Here is a 23,955-nt window from a genome sequence, read left to right on the forward strand (position 1 = left end):
CCAATCACTTTGTAAAGGAATACTGATACATAATTAACCTACTGGAGTGGAGGATTTACAGCATAAAGAGCAAACATTTGAAATTGCACAAGTATGGTGGCAGAATGAAAAGTTCTGGGTCTACATCACAGTCACTAGGGATGTTTCCATTACCTTCAGTGTGTTTCAATCATGTTCTTAAAACTTCTGGAGCACAGGTATTTGGTCACCTGTCATTTAGATCCATGACACAGAACCATCACCCTAGTAGACTTTTTTAAACATGAACATAGGTATGATGTTGTCTCTTATGCTTTGAGCAACCCCTTCAGATCCCAGATGAAATTCACTGGGTAAGACAGAGGAAAGCCACAGAGATGATTGTTGTTTTTTAATGTCTTTGACACCTTTTACTTATGCAATAGAAAATCCTTTTAAAATGTGGTTTCTTTTGTAACACTGAAAAATTGAGTACGAAAAGAAGAGAAAGGATGGCTTACTCTAAGCCTTCAGCTTATGTTGTTAGATTCTCAACACTGTTGGCCTTCTCACTTTGCCCATCATCCAGAGCCCACATATACTCCTGTGAAGGAGTGACTGACTATATGCTGTATCCTCTGTCCAAAGATATCCAGCATCTAATCTATTTCACCACCTGATTATTTACTGTGTACTCAAAGAGCATTTTGCTCACCATTGCAATTCAGCCACCTCTGGGATGAAAGACAGTGTTTTAGGCAGAGAGCATGTAATACCTGAGGGATCTAAGCATAAAGTACTGAATATCATGTTCTTAATAACACTAAGAGGGAATTTTAGACAGAAATTAATTAATTACCCATTGAGGATGTTATCTGAATAAGAGAGCTTTACAAAGAAAGTGATACAGGATTTTATCTGATAGTTATTTAAGTCCCTGGTTTTACTTCTGAGCTGAAAGCCACCACCATATAAAACACTCTGCCTGCTAAATAGCATGCTGGAGATTCGCTCAGTGGAAAGTACTGCCAACACTGTTTTCTTAATATTTTTCAGGAGAAGAGGGACTAACTCTGTCTGCATTTTGAGTACTTCCTAAGAAGAATTTGTGCCTGGAGAAACAGACATAATAAGTGACCATACTGATGTAATCCCACTGATAGGTGTCTGCTACAAGGTCTCTGCTTTCTGCCAGTGGATCTGAGTCAGTTACGGATCTCTGGTAAGCAAGGCTGTATCAAGGGTAGCACCTTTTCATCCTCTCTTCTACCTTGGCAGACCCCCACTTCATGGTTCAATCAGGATGGACACACTGTCCCTTGGAAATACCAATACTTGTATTCATGCACATGCAGGGAAGGGTTGGATCTTGCTCCCACTACTTGATTTCATTGTGATTTGTGGGTGCAGCAGAAGGGGATATTCACTGGAGTAGATTCTAGCATAATTTGTACCAGTGTTAATTTGAGGTAAATTTCTGACATCAAGTGATCAACTCCAAATGTAGTGCAGTATAAATGAGAGCAAAACATGGTTCTAAAGTACTGAATCTACTGTTGCTGCCTGAATGACTGTCAGTGCTTTAAGAAGTGTTTCAAAACTTTTATCAGCCCAAATGACTAATTTAGCAACAGCTCACCCTTACAAACTGAGAGTTAATCTCTGATGGGATGCACAGTAGAATGCCGTTGATGCTCTCTGGCTGTTTTTTTCCATTCATTCATTTCCCTTACCTGCATCCTGTTCTTCAGTGGCAATAGTGAATGAATGACTTCAAGATGGGAAAAAACAATTCCCTGTAACTTCCATAACCAGTGAAGATACCTCAGACCTTTTAAAGAGATGACACTGTGAGCAGCTTGCTATAGTAGCCAGGTCTCAGGTTCAAGCACAAAATAATTCAGGTGATTACACACAGCCTTGGCTTCCCTGTTCACACAGGGCTTGATTGTGCAGGTTGAAGAGCAGATGGGTCATTTGGTCACATTACTCATTCAACTAAAGCTCAGCAGTTTGTTTAATGCTTTGCTGTTTAAGATTGGAGTGGCCAGCACTCTGCAGATTTGAACCTGTTCTTCCTACCACATCAAAGGAATCTGTATACTGGGGCAGATTTGGATCTCCCACCAGTTTTAACTGGTATAAACTATGTGATAACTGGGATAAACTATGTGTAATAACTATGTTACTTAAGATCTCCAAGCACCTAATGTGAGCACTGAGTTAGCCTGTACTGAAAGAGCAACAGTGCCCATAATACTTCGAAACCAGTAACTAATATAGTGATTGGAGTATTATAAAAGTGATTAGAAACCCAGAATTTGTACAAAATCTGTGGCCAATGTTGTATATTAAGCATCAGTCATTATACAAACTAATACTGAGCACAGCGCAGTGATCCTGTTAAGGAGCTACTGTAACAAAAATATACTAGGAAGGATTTATAACTTCATTTCTCAATGGTAATCAGAAACAGACCTGTAGAAATAAATGCAGTTATACTGGTGTAAAAGTCCAGAATTCAGACTACGGGGCAAAAGAAGATCACGTGTTGTTTAGTGAAACCCTGCAATCTATTTTTTTTTGCCATATTCCCTCATCTTACAAGCACATCTGGTGTTTTAGGAACATTGTATTCAACAGTGGTAAAAGGACACTAGGGCCAAGAATAACAAATGAAAAATGAAAACACTGGGGCCTAATGCTGATCTCATATGGGTGTAAATCAGAGGGATTCCAGCAAAGCCTTTGGAACCACACCAGTGAAATACTTGTGTCTGATTCAGAATGAAAACTGTAGAGACCAGTGATTTTCATCAAGTAAGACTCACTGTCAGGCCTGAAATTCTCCCATTCCGCTGGGAAATTTTACTGCAAGAGATCTTCAAAAGAGCATCTCACCAATATCACAAATGCTGAGGAAGCAACAAAGCTAAATGCTTTAGTAGCTCTTGTGTGGCATCACATAATGTAAAATACCCGTCAAACCAGATTAAGCACAAGTTTTTGATTTGCAGCACAAAAAGGGAGTTTGAGAGCAAATAAATATATTTTACACGTGGTCACTGTGTTAGTACATGGTTGCTCTTAAGCCCTTTAAAGACAGAGAAAGTCTTTCCACTGACTGCAGGGTGGGTTGTCGTCAGTAACATGACCTTCTGAATAATACACATTGTTGCACTTTGTATTTCTGGTCCTGACCTCAGGCACTGCCATAACCACCGCACTTGAACGCTTGGCAATTTAACTAAATAGACTGTCTTTAAAATATAGACAGATCTCAGCTGCTTGCTGACAAAATTGCTTGAAGACACTAGGCATTAAAACCTCTTAGTCCCCATTTGTTGTAGGGAAATCCTAGCAGGGAGGAACAATGTAGCCATAAATGTCTGTACAGAAACCGTTTTTGAGCCTGAAAATTCTGTTTTCCCTTGGAATCCTGCAGCAAGAAACCAAAAGTACATTCAAGACACAGATCCGATAACTGCATTAAATTTACCAATCCCACCTTCCACCATAAAAATCAATTATTTTGTCTTGTTGCTGCACACTTCTCAGAGCTAAATCACATCAAATTAGAACCATCATAAAAACATGGGTCTTCCTCTTCCCAGAGACATGATGCCAAAACATCAGTAAATTTTGTGTGATGTCAGGTGCTGCTGTTTTAATTTCATCCCATTACACTTGTATTTTTACCTCCTTAAATAACTTCCTTCCTACCCCCATTTCAAACATTGGTGGAATCTTCCCCTCTCCTCCTGTCTCCTTTCAGGGCTGCTGTAAAGCTAACTGTAGACAAGAGAACTATCTGTGGGTTTAAGGGAGCTTTGTAGGAGGTACTGACTTTATATATCCTTCACATGCTTTGCTTTTAAAACACTTCTTTGGAAATTATGTCTTTCACTGTCTTGCAGTCATTGCTGCTTGAGTTGTCTGCAGTTCATCAATACTCAGTATTGCAACCAGCCCACTGAGAATGATGCTCCAGGTCCTGCCATATAAAATCCCTCCCTATTTTTCTCCACTGTCCTTTAGGTGAGGATGCCCTTTTAGTGTCCACTTTGCCAGAAGTCAGTATGCTGCTTGCTTTGTAAACAGAGGAATAACCTACTCAGGCTTGCCCCTTGTTTGACTTTGTATTCAATGTACATCAAGCCAAACAGCAACTAGAATGCCTGACCTTAAAGACTGAAGTTCAGTAAGAAACACTAAGATCTTGAGGCAGAGGGTTTCATATTACTGGCACCTATGTCTTTCATTGATTAGACTTTACAACTGATAGTGGGTTTCAAGGTTTATTTGGAAACTGTCAGGAGGGCAGAGATGGAGGAAGGGAGAGAGTAAGCAAGGCTGAGGGTTTCTTTTATATTTAGTGTGTGGCATTAAGAGGGGAATAAACAAAGGTGGCAGAAGGGAATGCCATTAACATACCATTTCTAGATCTACCCCTTGGCTTATTGTTGGGTCAGTTCTTTGCAGCAGTAGGTGGGGAGATGGGGGTTAACACTGGAAGGAGGAAGGATACAAGAAAGGGAATTTGGGAGTTGTTCATTGTAGAGGATTTGTTCCTGCAAAATATATTCAACTTCAGCTGAAGTAAATGGGAGTGAATATTATGAATTAGTCTGTATGAGTAATCCACAATTGTGTTTGAGCTTCAAAACAGTCCTTGGGAAAATGTCATACAGGTGAAATAGGGAAAACATAGGGAACTTTTCAACATTTGTTCACAGCATGCAAAATGTGCCCATGGCAAGATCTGCTGCCAGGGTCAGATTTAGGAAAGACTCAGTTCAAGCAGAGAGGAACACCAGGAGAAGTACCAATGCAGAAAGGGGCAAAAAGGGGAGGTCCTTATTTTGCCTAGTTCCCAAGGGCCAGATTCAGAGGAGACTTCCAGAAGTAAAGCAAACAAACATATAATAGGGAGTCTTAATTAGATGAGCTTTCCAAGCTTCACCCTAGAAAATGACTTTCAAAGCTGCCAGGCACAGCAAGGCTGGGAAACACTGCTGAGGCCAAAGTCAGATACGGATCAAGTCCATAAGCGCTGGAGTCAGTAGAAATGTCCACAAGGAAATTTAGATAGCAGCAAGTTTTAGGCTCAGAAGTATCAGGAAGATGTTTTGGTAATCACTGGAGGACTCAGAAAAAAAGAATGTATTATGACTCTCTAAAAGACCATGCAGTATTAACAACAATCATGTAATGGGGGGTGTGCCTGTCTGTGTGGGCATGCACGTGCGTGCCTCCTGACCCACTGCTGTTGAAAAAGCTTCAAGTATCAGTCTGTCTAGAACTAATGAGAGAAAAAGAGCATGAAGCAACCTGTAATTTCTGTAGGCTGTGGCTGAGGTGTTAAAGAGAGGGGGTGTATACTGGAATGCACATAACCCTTTTCTAACCTCTCACACCTTCCTCTGTAGAAGATAAGGACTGACATCAGAGTTATTTGTCCACTTAAGCTCTCAAAGAGCTGAAGGAAGTGCCAGTCAACTGTAGTCCGATGAGCTCCCTGTTTCTTGAGCGATATCTTCTTCTGCGAGGCCTGTGGTTAATTAATGTTCTTAATCTACCTTTCCAGTGCAGATGTTTGACTAAGGAAGACAAAATCCAACAGTCTAGCACCCAAGAAAGAGCATTCAGGCTTCAGAAGATGTTCTCCAAACAGGACATGGCTTCATCACTCCAAATCCTTCCTTTGAGAGCCAAAGCAAGGCTGGGCTGCTAGGATTTCTGGGAATTATCAGTAACCAGTTATATGAGCTTCAGATGGTGCTCAGGAGGTGACCTTGGACTTCCTACAGCCTGATCTACCTTTATTCTCACTTTGATTGTGGCTTACTACAACATTTTAAAACATTGAAGAGTGCTAAAATAATCTTTCTTTCTAGCATCTGTCCTGGCTTTCTAGTGGGAAGTAGTGATTTTCTCTCAAGGACAGACAGAAAACTTGCACTTAGTCAGACCCCACAAAAATTATAGTCTGTGCTCCAGACTCCCATTATCAATCCAAATACACAGAAGATTATTTCTCACACTTGCACCCCTATGACTATTTTCACCTGTGCTAATACAGACTGCTAACAGTTCAAAACTCTCCAATAATTCAACAGAAAAGAGTTCAGAGAGCAACAAGAGCACTCAGAGATCTATGAAACACAACTTATGAGGAAACTGCAAAGGAATTTTTGTTTTCTTAAGCATAGAGAAGACTGAACAGAGACATGATAACAGCCCTCAAAAATGTAAATGATTGCAGCAAAGAGGAAGGAAATAATCTCTTCTCTCCCACGTGGAGAGGATAAGAATAACAGGCTAAAATTGAAGCAGGGAAGTTTTTTTATTAGATATTAGCAAAACCATTTCTAGCTGTTAGGATGGTGTTACTGAAGTACTGGGATAGGCTGTCTTGGAAATCTCCACATCTGGAATGTTTTTGAAGCAGGCTGGGACAGCGTCTGTGCTAATGGAACAGGTACCACTGACCCGCTGTTCTCTTGGAGCATGAGAAGGAATTGGTGACTCCTTATAATCCCTTCTAGCCTTGCTTTCATATAATTTAATGATTCATTGGATAAGTACATGTTCATTTATCACCCTCTGGGAGAATTTTAGAAGTATTACTTGCATCTTTGTGTTCTTTGTCTCCAGAGCCTTCCTTAAGATGATTACTCTTCCACACACTAGGCTATACTCTGTGGTTCTCTCCTATAAAAGGTGAAGCCAGTCCTGCCAACCAGGAGCTATATAAACCTACCATTAATTGAAAGACAATGGGACTAATGCTCCTAAAGAAATTACAAAAAAAACGGGCCTTTGGCTACCTAGTTACTTGCCTTCACCTCTGCAGCAGCATGCACTACAGCACTGCCGAGTTTTGCTCTTCAAAGGCAACCACCAGTGAAACACAGAAAATAGGACCTGGGACAGGAATGGTTAGCAGGGTCAGCCCCTGGCTGTCACGGGCAGCCATATCAGGTAGTCCTTTCAGTAAACTCAAAAAACTTCATCTCCAGTCCAGTTTGCTTTCTTGTCATAGAATCATAGAATGGTTTGGGTTTGAAGGCACCTTAAAGATCATCTAGTTCCAACCACCCTGCCATGGTGGGGGTTGTAGCATTGTCCTTGCTTCTCTCATTGGTTGGCTTCTTCAGAACATCAGCACTCAGGCAGCCAAGAACCTTCCTCTAATTTCTAACCTAGAATTTTTTCTTGGCCAGTTTATTAATTATTTCCTGTGCTAATGCTGCATTTCCATCTCCATAGAGTTCTCCAGTTTAGTGAATTTGTAGTTTGCATCAGTTCCCTCTTGGTTTTTCATTCTGTAAGGCTAGACAAATCAAGCTCTTTTCATATCCTCTCAGTCAGGTGAGTGCACCCATAATAGATCAGTAGCACACTTCTTCCGTGATATAGTGAAGAAGTGGCCCAAAATTATGGGCTGAAGAAAGGGTGTCTCAAAACCAAAACCAAACCACTTTTGTAACACAAAATCGAGGCCTGAGAAGGGTTAAGAAGTGAAGTTGCCCTGTTATTTGCTGTTAGAAGTGTAGTTGTCCTACAGAAACTCTTGTGGTCTTGGTTATGGCTCTCTCTTGAGTATCGCAACACATCTGAGAATGGTGGGGAAGAGTAATTCTTGCATCAGTCTTCACACAGCATGGCCTACTTTCTGCTGCCAGCAGTCTCTACTGGCTAGTGCTGAAGCCCAAGAATTGCAGCTCTTCTTCCCATGTCCCCTTCGCAGAGGCCAGCCCCACTGGTGGCACCGGCACTGCAATGCTGTGGTTACACATTCAGCAGCAATGCTGCTTGAACCGGCTTGTCCCCACCCTTCTCCACTCCCAGCTGTTTTTTCCATTTCCCGCCAGGCGCCCTCACTGCTGCCAGCGTAAGTGTTTGTGCAGTTATGTGCAGAACCAGGTCAGGGATCTGATCCCAGCCAAAAAAATAGCCTGTAATTTTTTTTTTTTTTTTTTTTCCCAGCTGGAAGAAGTTCTTCTGTCTGGTTTCTTGGGTGGCTGCACAAGCACTTTGGCTGGCATAAGGGAGGGAAGAGGATGGGGGTGGAAATAAGCAACTTTGCCATGCGTGATCCTCCCAAGTGAATGTGGCTGATCCACAGAGCCTCCCCTCCACTCTCAGCTAGCGTGGGCTGGTCTTGCAAGGAAAATCACATACTCGTTCTTCATCATGCCCCAGATGCTCCCCACCCTCCTTTCAAGGAACACTGCTCTTTCCCCATCTGCCTCTAGTATGCATTACCAGAAAGACTCTCTAATCAATCAACATCCATTAGAACAGCCAGGTTTTGGAGGTCTCCCACTTGTCTTGTGTTATAAAAAAGACTGGAAGAGAGTTCAGGGGCTGTTGAGTCTAAAATTGGTGAGTGCTGCCACTCATGTCACACAATCCCTTTTAGAAGTTGGGCTGCATTTTCTATGCCTTAATCTTTGGACCATTACAATGGTGCATTCTTGCATCATAATTAACAGTTACTAGATAGTTTGAAAAATGTAGTTCTTTGTAATTGGATTTAGTAACAAGTAAATCTTAGTTATAACTGTTCATTGAGGCACTCCTTTCTTGGGCAGCTATTACAATTCAAGTTAAAATAAACCCACTCCCCTGTCTTCTCATGTTTTTTGGCTCTTAGCTTTGCTATTAATGACACCGACAAATAATTTCCAAGAGAAATTTTGTTATTTGAAGTTTTTTCATTCTAATGTGCTTGACTCCAGACACTTCAGGGGAGGCTGATACAGCCATTACTACTAACATGCTTTGCAGAAAGACTCTTTCATGTTATCCTGGCAGAGGGCATTGGGAACCTGGTTTAATTGAAGTGTCTACAAGGACACAAGGGTTACTGTAAGTTTTGACTGATTTCTGTAGATATTCTAAGGACATAGTGCAAGATTATTACTCTTTGCAATACCTCTGTGGAGAGTGAGTAAAAAAAAAAAAAAAGCTTCTAGCACAGCATTTAGATATACTAAGAAAAAATAATTTTTAAAAGGCACATTGTTATATATGCAGTCTTGTCTGAAATTTGTACACTGCTGATATTTGTTTATCTACTAAATAAAATGATAGCTACTTCATTCCTGCCTGACCACTAGAAGATATTTTGGACTTGTTTTTATGCTTATGGCATATATAGGAACTCAGAAAACTTTAGCCAGACTTCATGGGTAGTTTGCTGGAAGTCAGTTCACAAAGGACCTGCACAACATGAAGTCCTTTTAACTCCCAGAAGTGCCCAAAAAACCACAGCGGACACTCACTCACTGTAAATTATCTATTAATAAACAATATTTATTTATAAACTGATCAACTGTAACATCTTTTTATAGGCTACACTAAGAAAAGTAAATTAAAACAGGTACTTACCCGTATATTACGGTATATTAACATATGTGCAACAGTATACTTACAGGGAGTTTTTAGTTAACATACAGATTCCCATCAGGAGAGCAAATCAACAGCACCAGCAGATGGCTGCATTTTGGGTTAAATACTCCTTACCTTAAAAAAAAAAAGCAAAGCAAAAGCCAACAGGTGCTGAAGAGTAGGGATGAGTAGCCTCTTTCCCCTCAACTCCATTTCCCTTAGGATTAAAACAATCACTTCAGTGATAACAAGATACAGGTATCTTAATTTTCATTCAAAAGTCGGAACCGTGAGGGTGGCTTTTGGTTGTAGAATCAGCCTCATGGTTCCTGACGGGCTTTCAATGTTAGGTCAAACCCTAAGGATGAAATGAGCTGTATCCTGGCCCTACTTTCCAGCATGACATTAGCCTGCTCCCTAAACACATCTCACTGCTTCAGCTCATACATCTATAAGTTAAAAAAAAAAAAAAAGCTGTTAGAGAGGAATGCAGAGAGGCTAAATTCATCAGCACTTTGAAATGAACTTGCAGCACTAAGCACTGGTATTTTCATTGCAAAATGAGGCCTTTTGCTGGGAAGCATCAGTGCAACAGGATCATCTACTGACAGACTTGTCAGCACTTTTAGTCAGGCTGGAGTGCTACAACGTGCATTTGGATAAACTGCTTAAACAGAATATATTACTATAAATTTTCTATGCTACTGTAACTACAGAAATTGTCCTTCAAAAGCCAGACATGCCTACCCGATCTGCAGGTAGTACAGAGTAGCAAAGTTTCTCTAAAATCTAGAGAATTACTCTGATTTTCTGCCTGAGGATTCCACCTAATAATAACAACGTATTTTTCTATGCTGTGACTTAATTCTGGCTGCATACATTTCCATTCCAGTGTCATTCATAGTTGCTTTTAACAGAAGCAAAAAGCAAGATTTAATTTCAGCTAAGACCAGGCATATCAAATTCAACCAAAAAAAGTGTTGGGCAGGGGAAAGGAAGGGCATTTTGGCTGGGGAGAAAAATGAGAAGAAGGGACTATAAAGAGAGTAAAGTGTAAATTTTAGCTGAGATGTAACAGTATCTTTGCAGCAGTAACAGCAGCAGCTAGCTGGCACAACTTTTTTGGATCTAATCTCTTCCACTGTCAGTTTTTCATCGGTGCACTGGTGAGAGAGGGAGAGATCGGAATCGCTGCTGTGGCTGCACAGCCCATGCCAGGAACCTCTTGGTACACTGGCTGCATCACCGTGTCCCAGCCCAAGTGAGCTCATGAGGCTCAGCTGGACTCGGAGAGGTAGCACAGACACGTAATGAACACAACTGTCACGGAAAGTCTAAGAGGGGTGCTTGTTCCACGGACTGCCCGGACAATGAAGAATTGGCGTGCCACCCCCTTTCTCGCCCCCCAGCTGATGCCAAGGCGGGCGGCCGGCCGCCGGCAGATGAATAGCAGGTCTGTTCCAGCAGCTGCGCGTCCCGGTCCAGCGAAGAGAGAGTCTCCAGGAGTTCAGAGTGCCCCGTGCTGTGTGCCGTCTGCAGAGGAAGGGACTTGGGGGCAAAAGGATGGCCTTGGAAGGGGAGAGCATCAATCTTCAAGTGAGTCCATTTCGGGGAAATACCCATGGGAGGGAGAAGCGGGAGGGAAGGTCCCCGGTTTGGGGGAAATATCCATTGCTCTTATCATTTGTTCCTCAGCTTTGGCAGCCAATTTCCCTTGAAAACCCAGTGCTGTTTTTTCTCTCTGTTCTCATTTGAAGAAAAGCTAGCAGCAGGATCTCTGCCCTGTTCTGCCAGGAGCTGTAATGGGCCTTTTGCAAAAAGAGTGAGGGTAAGAAGAGGGGTATTACTAAAAAGAGCTGCTTTTAGGGGGAAGGAGGGGCAGCAAGGGCAGAAGTTAGCCTTTAGCTCTCAGAAGGAGGCAGCACATACTTTACAGGCTGCAAAAATCTGAGCCATGCCTCATCTCACAAAGCCTTTCTCTGTTTGGCAGAAAGTGCTCCCAATCTGGAGAGGAGGAAAAGAAATAAATACAGCAAATGCGGAGGGAGCACAGAGGCCAGGGTTTCCTATGTAGGGTTTATAGAGAAACAAAACTTCTTGGTGAAGCTCTTTCAGTTCTCTGTGTTCCTCTTCTGAGTGTTTGTGTTTTTTAAGAAGGGTGTTTCTTGTGCTCAGCATGTGTTCTAGGAAAGGGCAACTACCCAAGGGTTTGGAAAAAGAAACTATTAGAGATGAAATGGAATCAAAAGCCCAGATCACAAACACCCATCAAACTTCAGAAGTTCAAGTCCAGGTCCGCACTTCAGACAACTCTGGAGAAGGGAAGAATATGAAGGACTGCCCAGGGTACAGCTTCCAGCCCTGAGTAGGTTGGCAGCAGGGTCCAAATTTTGCAGCTGATTTTTCTGTCTGTAATGCTCTTAACCATCCTTAGACTTGAAAGTGGGGAAGTATATCTGGTGTCTCAATTTTTATTTCTTTGGCCCATGTCAAAGAAACTAAAATGGAAAGATTTGTGTTCTTGGAGAATAATCTGGATAACTATCCTTAACTAGAAGGAAGGAGTGAGATTCCCTGATCCTGCAGAATGTATCTCCACTGAGATATGAGGTGCAGAGCAGTTTTTGAAGACCTGGGAACAGTTATGCTCGGATAAGAAATATGATAACCGAGGAGGATACACAGGTAGCTATGACAGCTGGTGAAAACGTACTCTAGGACTGAGGAAGGGAGAGGCTTTCCTAGAGCTAGATAATAAGGGGAAAAGTATAGAAATCAGTAAGCCAGGAACTGGGGCAAAGGGCAAAGAGGACAAGAAAATTATGCTAAACAAAAAGTCAAATTAACTCCTTGTATATTAAATCACTCCACCCAATGGAAAGTTTCAGGTCTATCATTGATTTGAAGCCCAGGTTTCATAGATGAAAAAAACAGCTTCACCAGTTAAAATGCTCATAAACTTCTGAAAAATCCAGGGTTTGGATTTTTCTCTTTCAGCCCATCTTGAGGTTAAGTAAAGAGCCAAAAGTGATTGTCACCATCTTCAGTCTTTACAACACTCAAATAAATAAGCCCAGAAGATTAAAGGTTCCTTGAGTTACAAAATTGAAAAGAGCATACATATCTGCTTCTAGAGCAGGAAGGTGTGGAGTGTTTCTATCCACCTCTACACAAGTTGCCACAAGAAAAATCATGCTACTGAGATTTTCTTTGCAATACCTTACAGGGATTTCATGAAGCCACCAGACAGTACAAAATATAGGTGAATGCACACCGATTCCTGCAGGCTTATGACTGGGAAATATACAGTGCTAGCAGGGGAGGGAAAAAGTATTACATACAACCACATAGTGAGATGAATGCACTCAACCTTTTAACCAAACAAGTAGTAGTTTGGTTCAGGCTCCAAAGGAGGTAAAGGCGTAAGCCGTAAACAGGCCAACAACTCCTCTAATTTCAATCTGTTCCCTGGAAACCCACAAAGGAGCAGAGTGACACAGTGGGCATTGATGCATATGAGCTTGGAACACCAATCATGTGCTTAACACATGAATAGCGGGTGGCTTTTCCAAGACTCATTTATCAAGGAACAAATGAAGTTGTGGGTACAAGGAGTCTCATACATACCTTTCCCATCGCATGTAATTTGACTACAAGCCAACCACTTTATTCCATAAATATGACAGCCTAAGTGAGCCTTCTTTGAGCTTTCCCAGCTAGGCAGCTTGGCTGCATGGCAGTGATCTCCTCTTGAGCTAGGACACCTCTCAAGGTTGCTCCTCAAGGCAGAGAGACCTTTTACCAACAGCAGATCTTTGGTAAGCAACTGATATCGTGCATAACCTTGTAGTATGGTAACTCTGATTTGTGCCTTGGTAACTTTGATTTGTGTCTTGGTAGTTTTGAATCATTGTTCAAATGATTGTGCTGTACAGTAATAGAGTGAACCTTGCCACCCAACTTTGTTCAGTTGCACTTTTATAACATATTAAACCCGCTTTTGCTAGTAGCTTTGAATGTGATTCTTTAAGTGATCTAAATCACCCATTCATGACAAATTGGAGTGGTTGGCAGAATTCTAAATCAGGATTCATGACACATAGCTGAGACAAGCAGAGGGTCCTGGCAATGACATGACTTGACAAGTGTGAGGTGAGGGGAGGAGTGATCAGTGGTGGAGAAAAAAAAAAGAAGTCTTTCAGCTGAAAGTACATTTAAAAGCCTCTTTTGAGTCCCTGCTCTGAGCACTAAACGCAGAGCAGGTGTCTTCATGTCTTCTTGGAAGTTTCCAGCTGTGGGTTTATGAAGAGCCTGTGGGAATGTGCACTGCACACTCTGGGCTGGCAATGCATGACTCACTCCTCAAAGAGCTCCTGGATGGAGTAGCAGGAACAGTCACGAAAGTTAAGATACAATACAGAAATAGGAATTTTTAGTTATAGAGGGACGATCCTGTGCCCAAAGCAGTTGCACAGTACCTACTAGCATTTCTTATACATTTACATGGCCAGACTATACAGGTAACAAGAGAATGAAAACAGTGTGAGCTTCTGGCCTAGCATAGGAGAGACCTAGAAGAATCAATTAAGATTTAAGAAGGCTCTAAGGAGAACTGATCAGTCCCAACTTTTTTGCTTATCCTAAAGCATGAGGAGTTCACTCAGCAAAACTGAAAGTCTCCATAACAGGAGACACTCCCTCACCCAGCATGTCATCAGCCTGTGGAATTTGCCATCTCCTGGAGCAGGTTAGAAGGTCAAATATTGGAGCAAGCATTGAGAAGAGTTCGAGAGGTCCAGTAACAATATTTACAGTTATGCAAGCTAAAAAAGGTACTTTTGAATCCCATAAGCCAATAGCAGGATAAAAATAAATAGGCTTTTCAGTTCCCTACAGGCAATGGCACAACTGCTGACCAGACCGCAAGTGGTATCTTGCATTAGAGAAGTTATACACCCATATACACTCCATAAGTGAGACCTAGGACTGCTTTTTAACAGCAAGAAGTATCTCTCATTAACCCACTTTCTCCCTCACAAAAATTCTCTTGTCCTCTGTGTTTCAAAGGAGTCTGTTTTCCGGATCTGACTTCTAGGAAGACAAAACCTCAAACTGTGCACAGAGAGATGCTAAAAGGAAATGGGACTGAAATTAAAAAAAAAAGCCACAAGACTGTAGAGCAGCCTCACCAGATATATGCCAGCCAGCCAAGTCTAAGACAAAAGATACAATCTGAATTAAAAAGATTAATTTACCTATTAAAAGCTAAAATTTTATCATCAATTAATTTGAATGATGTATTTTTCTTCCTAGACATCTCTATTTGTGGCTTCCAAGTGAAACTTTCACCTTCCCCTATTAAGTATCTGCCATGGATGAGAAACCAGGCAGGCAGACCAGTAACCTGATGAGATATAACAAGAGTACGTCCTGAGATAGCTGGGATCAGAAAAACACATCTAGGATAGAAACAAATAAAACAACACAACAAGATCCCATCCTCAACTTCTTTTTACTTCAGGAAACAAAGGTTTATAAATTAAAATAGAAGTACGGCTTTGATAATCAATTTCTGGCTGATTTATCTGCAATTCTTTATGCTATTATTCCCCCTGACTCTCACCTCCAACCCTTCCATAGAGATTTGCAGGGGGGAGAGAGGAGGAGGGAGTTATACAGGACCATTCTTTTCAGCAGCAAAAGACCCATTAAATCTGTTTAGCTGTGTACCTCAGCTGCTGCAGTTCACGACCTGGCATCTTAACACAACCCTGTTTCATCGGTGATTTAAGCTAATGTACCAGATTTTGAATGGGAGCGACTGAGACAACATCCGTTCCACCACTCCCACCACAGCAGCCGTAACTGGGGGAAAGTCTGTGGACAGCTGAAATCAGTAACACTCACACATTATTGCCATGGCTAAATCTGTCAGAGCCCCAGATGAATACTGCAGAATGGAGCAAAGATTGGGGCTGATACTAAACGGCTCCAGAGTTTTATTAGGTTTGTATTTTTATATTTTCTTATGAATCAGTGTTATATTCTGTATAAATGGGTGTTTTAAGGGATGTGCACTGGATGAATGTCATCCATATTCGTATTTCAAAAGACCCTATATATTGTCTGTTGCGTCTTTCTTTTTATAGTTTCTTACTCTTTGGATAAAAAGATTTACAATCCTCTGGGACGAAAAGCAGAAATAATACCTCACCATTTAGGGAATCATTCATACATCAAAAGTAAAAAGAGTAAACAGATAAAATAATCATAGTTGAAAACAGACCCTACACTGAAATTTTTTGGCAGAAGCTGTCTGGCAAATACTTCGAATGCGAAATACGTCTGCAGAAATGAAGACAGGTTTACAAGCAACTTGCAAAGAAAAAAGATTTTAAATAATTGGACAGTTTACTTCTAGTGCTCAGTTTTTGACCAGATTTACAGCAGGGATTTTAGACAGACAAATAAATAGAGTTAGCTATAGGCATGACAATGCAAACTTTTCCAAAATGCCCACAAAACAAATGGAAAGCCACTTACCACTGTAAATGCCATCTCCCACATCCCACTTTCAGTCTAGGCCTGATGAGGGGATGCAGGGAGTGTGTTCACAACTGGGTTAGACTTTTGGGTTTGTGTTTTTTTGTGGCTTTAATGTGTGCCTCGAGGCTATGATGTGCTTACAAGTTCTTGGCTTGGGCACGTATTTGCCTGCTTCTGCAGCAACAACCAGCTTGTGCTTTCTAGTGCCATAGGGCCTTTACTCTCCTTCAGTGATTTCCTGGAACAGTGGCAATCTGATATCGCCAACTGAGCAGCATCCCTGCCCCAGTGGGTTTCAGTAGCATTATCTGGATTCTCTAATTTGGGCCTGGATAGACAGTCTGCATTGAGAGAGAAAAAGAGCCTTTCAGAAAGAAAATCTCAAGTCCTTCAGAAAGACCCATTCCTGTGTCATCTCTGTATGGTGTGTGCCACAGCCGTCAAGAGTTGAAGAACTCATCTCACTGTGTTTTTAACTAACCCAATTACTCAGTCCCTCAAGCAGGATCCCACTCCCTACTCCCAGGGGTGCACCCCACTACCTGTGCCATTCATTTGACCCCGGTAAAGCTAGTTCAGGGAGCTAAACTCAGAAAACTAACAACTTTTTGGCAGGGCTAGTGTTCTGGTTTGCTGTTCTGCAGTGGTTCCTGAGAGGATCAGACAACTGCCAATGACTAGGACTGTGTGGCCATGAAAGCATGTAGAGGCAGCAGGATCTGTCCTTTCAGTGGCAGCTACCCCTCACTTCAGATCAGTTAGCTGAAGGTCCAAGTCTGGGTGTAGCCAGTGGAAGACGCAGGGAAGGCCCAAGCAGTAGCAATGATTGCTGTTCTCACTAGTGGACGTCACTCAGCCTGCAAGATTTTGGACTGCTACTTGAGAGTAAAGCCTTTACAGGCCTAACTAGAGGCTTAGGCAGAGATTCACCATGCCCTAGTTGGTCAAAAAACAGGTGTGAAATAGGATATCATGCTTCAAAGCAATAATGATCCTATGCTCTCCTCCCACAGCTGCAGGGACCTGCAAGTCTGCGTAGCATTACCTGTACTGGTCCCAGAAACTGGAAACTCTCATAGTAGAAGACAGAGAAGTGTGATCACAACACACTGAGAAGAAAGAGACTTTTTCTTACAGCCAGTACTAATCAGTCCTTTGTTCTGTAGTCAGATGTGGCATTTCTCCTCTCCCCTATACATTCCTCCTGCTTGCTCTACCTGGACACGGCCAGCCTTCCCACTTAGGGTGAACATTCACTTATGCTGTTCCCAAACATGGGGATGGTATTTTTCATCTTGAGGAATTGGACCTCAGGTTTTAGGGTATCTAGGGAAAATGAGGCACATGTGGAGTCAAATATACCCTTGGAGTTATCCTATGGAATTCAGCGGCCTTACACCAGAGGTTGATCTGGTGCCTCGCACTCCACATTGTTGAGGGGTGGTGAGAGAAGAGTATCAATGTCCTTCTGAGTGAGAAAGCCTGGTCCCATGCACTAGGCAGGCCATGTCCATCATGAAACACTGCATGTGAAGGCAGAGAAGGGAAAGGGGGCAAAAAGATAGAGAGCATATCAAATAGTGAATTAGCCTGACTGATCCATCGGTCGGGGAATCTGCTCTCACTGAAACAATTGGCATGCAGGGGCCTCCCACAGAAAAGTGCAAGGGACTGTTGTTAAATAGGATTCTTCCACTAGGTTTAGGGTTAGGGTAGGATTAAGATAACCCTGCAGCAGAAAGAAAAAGGCAATGACGTGCTGTTAGAACAGTCATTTCCTCTGATGTATCTAAAAAGTTGCCCACCAGTGCTATAAACTACAGAAAGGAGGTTGTGCTTCCAGAGAACACTGACTGCAGAGCATTCAGACCCCAGGCTCACTGTGGTGGAGGACAAAGCTGCTGTACAAGTGCTGCCAGCTCTTTGGCCTCGCAGGGACAAGGGACCCCCAGACCTCACAGGGCTCCATGAGAGGCTCTGCCTGCAGTTGCACATAGGTCCACAGCGACAATGCATGCCGGTCTACAACGTGTGGCAGTAGACATAGAAGTTACACTCAGAGCTGGGGCTGCCATAACAGTAAATTATGGGACATTTTCCCCCACTGCCTTGTAGGGTTGGTCCATCGCAGACTGGAGCACACAGCACCTCACCTCCATGTCTGGTAACCACAGCAGAGCCAGACCTTGGGTCACAGCTAGAAACTGTCAAAGTTGCAAGGGAGGGGAAATGGGCAATATAAAAGTAATCTGAGGAAACCCAGACATTTCCGAAGAGGAGATTGGGAGGGAGGGAGGGAGTCACTTGGGTCGGAGGGTGCTGCCACCTCCCCTGAGGTAAGGGGAGAGGACCCCAGAGGTTGGCAGCTACAAAAACTTATTAATAATAGATTTCTGTGGCTACTTTATAAAGCTCATACAACTAAAGCAGGGGGAGCAGAGAAGGAGCAAGGCTCAGGAGGCATGGGGTCTCCCTGAGGGGGTGGGAAGGGGGTGAAGTGGCACAGGACCTGGGGTAACAAGATGGTGCCTGTGCAGCACTGGGGGCTGAGGAGACACTCAGGGCTTTGTGTACTGGGGGCCCCATGCCCCACTGAGAGCAGTAGCAACAGCATGGCTGCACCCTGTCTGGAGGATAAGGTCCGCTGCCAGCTGCACCAAACCAGCCAAGGACAACCCTCCTACCACCCCTGTGCCACATCGCCAGCCCAGCTTGGCCTGCTCACAGCACCTGCGTGTTGCTGCCAGCAGGACCCCTTTCCCCTCATTCCACCATCGCCTACTCAGCCACAACCTTTAGGGGCACCATCTCTCACCATGTACCTGTTTCACACATTGAGATACAGATACATCCCACCCACACTTGCACCTTGCAGATTTGAGCACACGAGGAGTGGGTTTTATTTAGTTTTATTTATTTAATCATAAGCCTGGTTATGATGGGGGCAACACACGTTCTCCTGGCTGGCCAACACTAAAACCTCCCATGGAGACATCTTTGTGAGTGGGAGTCCTCTGCAATGTGAAGTACCTGCTAAACCATGGCTAAATCGATTTTTGTGTCTTCTGTCAAAAAGTTGCCTCCCTCAGCTTCATTCCAGCCCATGCCTGAGAGCTGAACCACGCACTCTGTTTGCTCTCAGCCAACAAACAGGTACAGCATCTCTACTCATTTAGCCACTAAAAATGGAAGCCAAGTTACCATTTCTCAGCCCTTCCTGTAAAATATGTATTCATTTGTTACATTTCTATTCTGAGAACCAAAAATGGGCAATGCTGTGTCCATACAATAACCACACAGAGAAGTGTGAGTTTTTAAGTACAAAAGGGTGCATGAGCATTTTCACTGCCGTTTCCCCATCCCTGGCTTGTGAGTCAAATGTTTATAAAATTCTCTCTGAGAAAAGGCAATACAAGAATATTGTAATGTAGACTGCCCCAGGTATGTAAACACATAACAGAAACATTTGAATTAGACACCAGAATGATGGAAGAGCCCATGTGCAGATGCTGCAAGATTCACATCACCAGTTACCATACACCTTGACACACTCCTTTGAACCAGGCAAGTTATAATTCCTTGTCAAATTACATGAATCAGATATGTGACTCTATAATTACAGCTGTGAAAACCATTATACTCAGGATCTTAGAACTTTCTATCCGAAATAACCCTTGGGGAAGAAATTTCTCATGACGCTGCTTAGGTCAAGGTTCAGCAAGTGCTGGAAATTCTGGGGGAATCCTGTCAACAGGTTTAGAGAAATGAGAACAAGAAAATGAGATGATGTATTGGTTTGGGGATTGTTTGGGCTCATTTTTTTTCTTTAGGTTTTTCATTTTTGCAAATATTTATGCATATTTGAAGAAGTTTTCTCTTTGCACTCACACAACTCCAAATGATATTTCGGGGGATTAAAAAAAAAAGCCCCAAATTCACTGCAGACCTTAGTTATGTGAGAAAAATAACCGTTCCTACCAATCTAACAAGAGCCAAAGGGCAACCAACCATTCTTCTGTAGCCTATGTTTTACTGAAGGAATGTTTCTGCAGAAAATAACAACACAGCAATACTTTGTACTCTCACAGGACATGTATGAGAACCAAGTTCTGTTGTCCCTAGTTCTCCAAGCATTTCGTAAATATCACAATCCCCATATGGAACAAGAGGTGTTTTCCTGCCTATTTTACAGATATTAGGTCAAGGCAGAGACAGTTAAACGACCACAAATATACTCAAGGACACACAAGTAGAAAGTGATAGAAGCAGGAAGGAAGGACTGAGCATCTCTGGATGGGTGAATTGCCATGCAGCAGCAGTGTGTTCTGTGGTTTCACTTTTACTTCTCACTGGCTAAATTCTTAATCTCCATTATTTTTTTAAAGGAAATGTTAAGGATTGTTTTATTTAGTCATCAGAGACCACTCTGTTACTTCAGACAGTGTAAAGAAGAACATTAATTGAAGTTGTCAATGAGAGAACAAACACAATTTCTTCCCTGCTGAATGTAACTTCAACATCAATTTGAAACAAATTTCGACACACTTTCAAAAGTTCAGGCACACAGCTGTGTTTGCACCTCTTTCTTGGTGGTGTTACAGTCATGCTCAGCCTTGATGGTGTAGAAAGCAAGCCCCAAAGCTGAAGTGAAACAACCTAAATTATATTAAACAAATTATATTAAACAAATTCTGACTCAGAATGACCACACAGGTTCTTGATGCAACTTCAAGTTTGCACCTTTTTTTAGCTGATTCAAGATGAAATGTTCCTGCATGTCCCTGTGTGATTTCAGGCTGTGGCCACACATTTTTTGCTGACTGAAGCTGAAGCGCTGAAGGGGGGAGGTTCATTCTCGTCACCACCATCAATTATTATTGCTCTCTCAATGCAACTGCTCAAAGTAATCACTCTATCAAGACTGTCTGGGCTAGGAAACCTCCATTACTGAATGTCTAAACTAACCCAGATGATTGTGAAAGAAGTTGTTTAGGGAATATGCAATTATGTCTTCTAAGGAAGAACTAAGTCCCCTGTCTTCACAAGTCTGGACAGAGACAGAAATAGCAGCTCCTTTAGATAGGTCTTCATCCATCTTATTGCAATAGGATTATTGTTTGCATTCTTGGATATTTCTTGGCTGGTCATGTTAGCTGAAGATCTAGTTCTTCTGGGATGATCGACCATGAGGTATAAAATCTGGGTTATTCTAAACTTAGGTGTAAAGAATAAGGAAAACAGATAAAAACAAAAATAAAATAAAAAATATTTCTGCATAACATAAGAATGTGGGGTTTTTTTATCTTTTGCCCATGGTGATACCTTGACTGGCAATCCACACTATCAGAGACATCCAGCAAAGAACTAATGTGCTACAGGAAAATATAATATGCTGCTATTTTCCTCCCTTTTAACAGAAACAGATTTGAACTCCATTTTCATGTGCTAGATTCTTGGGAGCTGATTCTGGACCAATTCTTTAGCCAGTCCCCATTTTTGGCATGTAGCTGTGAAAAAATTGCCGAAGGGTGTTGTGTCAAAGGGCTTTTACTTTGCTCTTAATGGCTCCACGTACAGTCTGAAGGAATCTGAAGCGCTCACGAAATGTGGTTTCCCCTCTGGTGTTGGCTGTTCAGCTGGCTCAGCAGCTCAACCATTTAAAACCATTGTGAGTGGATTTAGCACTTGTGAAATAATGCTGGCCTATTCAGATCCAGAGAGGGGTGGGCAAAGTCCACCAGCACAATAAAAGCCCCTCTTCCCTCCTTCTCAGATGAGGAGCCAGGGCGCAACAGAGTTTGAGGGAGAAAACTACTCGTATCCGGGTGCAGCTAGACAGATCTTGGGGGAAAGAGATATAGGCCTACCAAAAAAAAAATGTTAACATATGCTCAGAGGAGGCAATACCTTCAGCATCCCAGGAAAAGAAAAAAAAAAAAGAAAAAAACCCCAAACAAACACATCCCAAAACAAATACTTAAGTATAGGAAGGAAATCATGAAGGAGAAACAAACCAGAAAAAGAGGATTGCAGCCCCAGAAGAGAGTTCCAGCAGGGTTTGGTCCACAAAATGATGGATTATGAATGCTAGTAAGCCAAATGGGGGGAACAGATAGAGAGAACTGAGAGTCCTGAAGGTCTCTGTCTCCAGAAACCAGAGAAGATGGAGCTCTCAACTTCATCCTAGCCTGAGCTACTAAGTATAGCAAGAAGTGTTTTTCAACTCTGAGATGATCTAATGCTCAATTATTCTGCTGAGACCATGAAAAAAAAGAGATAACTAAAGCCATCTCTGATGTGGACAGTGTTGCAGGCATGCTGTAGATCTGTATCTTTCTGCAGAGATTTGAGCTCAGGACCAGGCTCAGACAGGCAACTCAAGAGCAGATGGCAACAGGTCTTGGTGGCTACTAATTAGGTTAGCTTTTGGTTAGCGATGTTGAGCTGAGTAGCCGTCTGATTCATTTCCAACCCTTTCTGCACTATCCTCAGCCACAATCCTTCAGGCATCACCCGAACTAGGTCAGTCTTACAGTGTTCACTTTTTTGGGCCATGGCAAAATGGCAGCTCTCTTACGGATCCCCAGGTGGGGGAATAGGCTCAGGGTTCGGCTGTGGGCCAGTGTGGTGGTGACAGCCAGGGTGGGGCAGGGTCGTTTTAAAGCGCTTCCTCTTGCCCCACTCACACACAAACAAGGACATTATCTCTCCTGTGGGAGCAACTGACTCAGATGCTTGGCCAGCTGCAGGGAAAGGTATCCCTGTAACCGCCAACAGCAAAGAATAGCTAAAAAAACAAAAAGATGCATTGCTCTTTGGCTGCAAATGATAACAATACATTTTTCTTTATTCTGATCCAAAAGCAATTTTTTTCTTCCTTTGTTCCCCTCCCTGTTTTTTCCTATCTGATGAGAACTCATTTCTCAGCTAGGAGCCCAGTCTGTCTGTTATTGGTATGCCTAACATAATTTTTATATTCCTCCCATTTTTAAATTTTACATATTATCAAATGACTTATGAAAAATAAAGTTCAGCCAACTAAACCTCAAAGGAGTTATGCAAGAGCAAGTAGCACTGAGCTTTACCATGAGCCCTGAAAAATTAACCGTGTATGTCCATGGACTTGATAAATCTGTTTATTAGGTGGGTATATACTATTGCAGATCTGGTTGGAGCACTCTGAAAGGATACTGTTCCCAGTGACTATCCTTCAATCAGAAGACACTGTCTCTAGCACTATTCTTGACCTCCCTGAGAAATAAGGGACAGTATCTAGCTGAGTAACTCCTTCAGCTATATCAGCCATTTCCATACACATGATACATTTGTACCCTGTACATGACAAAGTACATCTTCATTTGCTATCATCTGCTCAGTGGGTGTAATTGTGAGGCTGATTCAGCAGAAGTGAGAGCAATACTTGTGGGAAGTTTGTCTTAGGACCAGCAAAATACACAAGCTAAGAGAAGGCTGTGATTTACTGATCACAATCTTTGTGTGAAATGATCTATGTCCTTTGAAGGCCCTCTTCTCCTCCTGGTGCATTGTGAAGGGCAGGTAGGACTCTGTGACTCCTCTTGGTCGTGCTATAGATAATATCCTATGGGCCCAAAACTGTGGGAATATTGTATCTGTTACCAAGCAGCATTCAGTCTGCCTTTTGCCCAAGGCACCTGTATTATGTACATAATCAACACTAACATGTTGATACCTGCAAGCAGAGGGAAATTCACATTCTGTACTCAAATGCTGCAGGAGCTGAGCTGTTAGAAGGATGTATGAAATTGGGAGGGCAGTAAGGAGAGGAAAGACTTTGCAGCTACATTCAAATGTAATAGGTGTAGATGAGTGAAGGCCTTCAAGATGGAAGATTGAAGAGGTATCCTTTGAGGCAGTATTTCTTCAGAAGGTAGATTACAAGGGAAAATATCTTCAAAAGGCCCAACAAAAACAAGACTATTTGGTGCCAGGGTCAAGAACTGAGAACAATTGTAATGATTTCACTAAATATTTATCTTCCTGTCAGGTAGGGATAAATATAGATTGAGTCAC

General features: G+C 42.3%; 1 protein-coding gene and 1 long non-coding RNA gene across 4 annotated transcripts in view; both read left to right on the plus strand.

Moving 5' to 3' along the window:
• Positions 1-23,955, plus strand: part of NINJ2 (ninjurin 2) — a 76,703-nt gene that overhangs the window by 16,761 nt on the left and 35,987 nt on the right. Inside the window, exon 1 of one of the 3 annotated variants that reach the window (XM_074826164.1) lies at positions 10,820-10,953. The exons of 1 other annotated variant lie outside the window; for it this stretch is intronic. In XM_074826164.1, coding sequence (XP_074682265.1) covers positions 10,921-10,953 — 33 coding nt within the window. In that variant the 5' untranslated portion in view covers positions 10,820-10,920. Of the gene's footprint in view, positions 1-10,819; positions 10,954-23,955 lie in introns of those variants that run through there. One more of the 3 variants, XM_074826165.1, reaches the window with a different exon arrangement.
• On the plus strand, positions 938-9,297 carry LOC141923719 (uncharacterized). The gene is made up of 2 exons (XR_012623384.1): positions 938-1,180; positions 5,546-9,297. It is a non-coding gene; the product is annotated as an uncharacterized LOC141923719 (long non-coding RNA).

The sequence above is a fragment of the Strix aluco genome, chromosome 5, assembly GCF_031877795.1.
Source record: "Strix aluco isolate bStrAlu1 chromosome 5, bStrAlu1.hap1, whole genome shotgun sequence".
NCBI classification, from domain to species: Eukaryota; Metazoa; Chordata; class Aves; order Strigiformes; family Strigidae; genus Strix; species Strix aluco.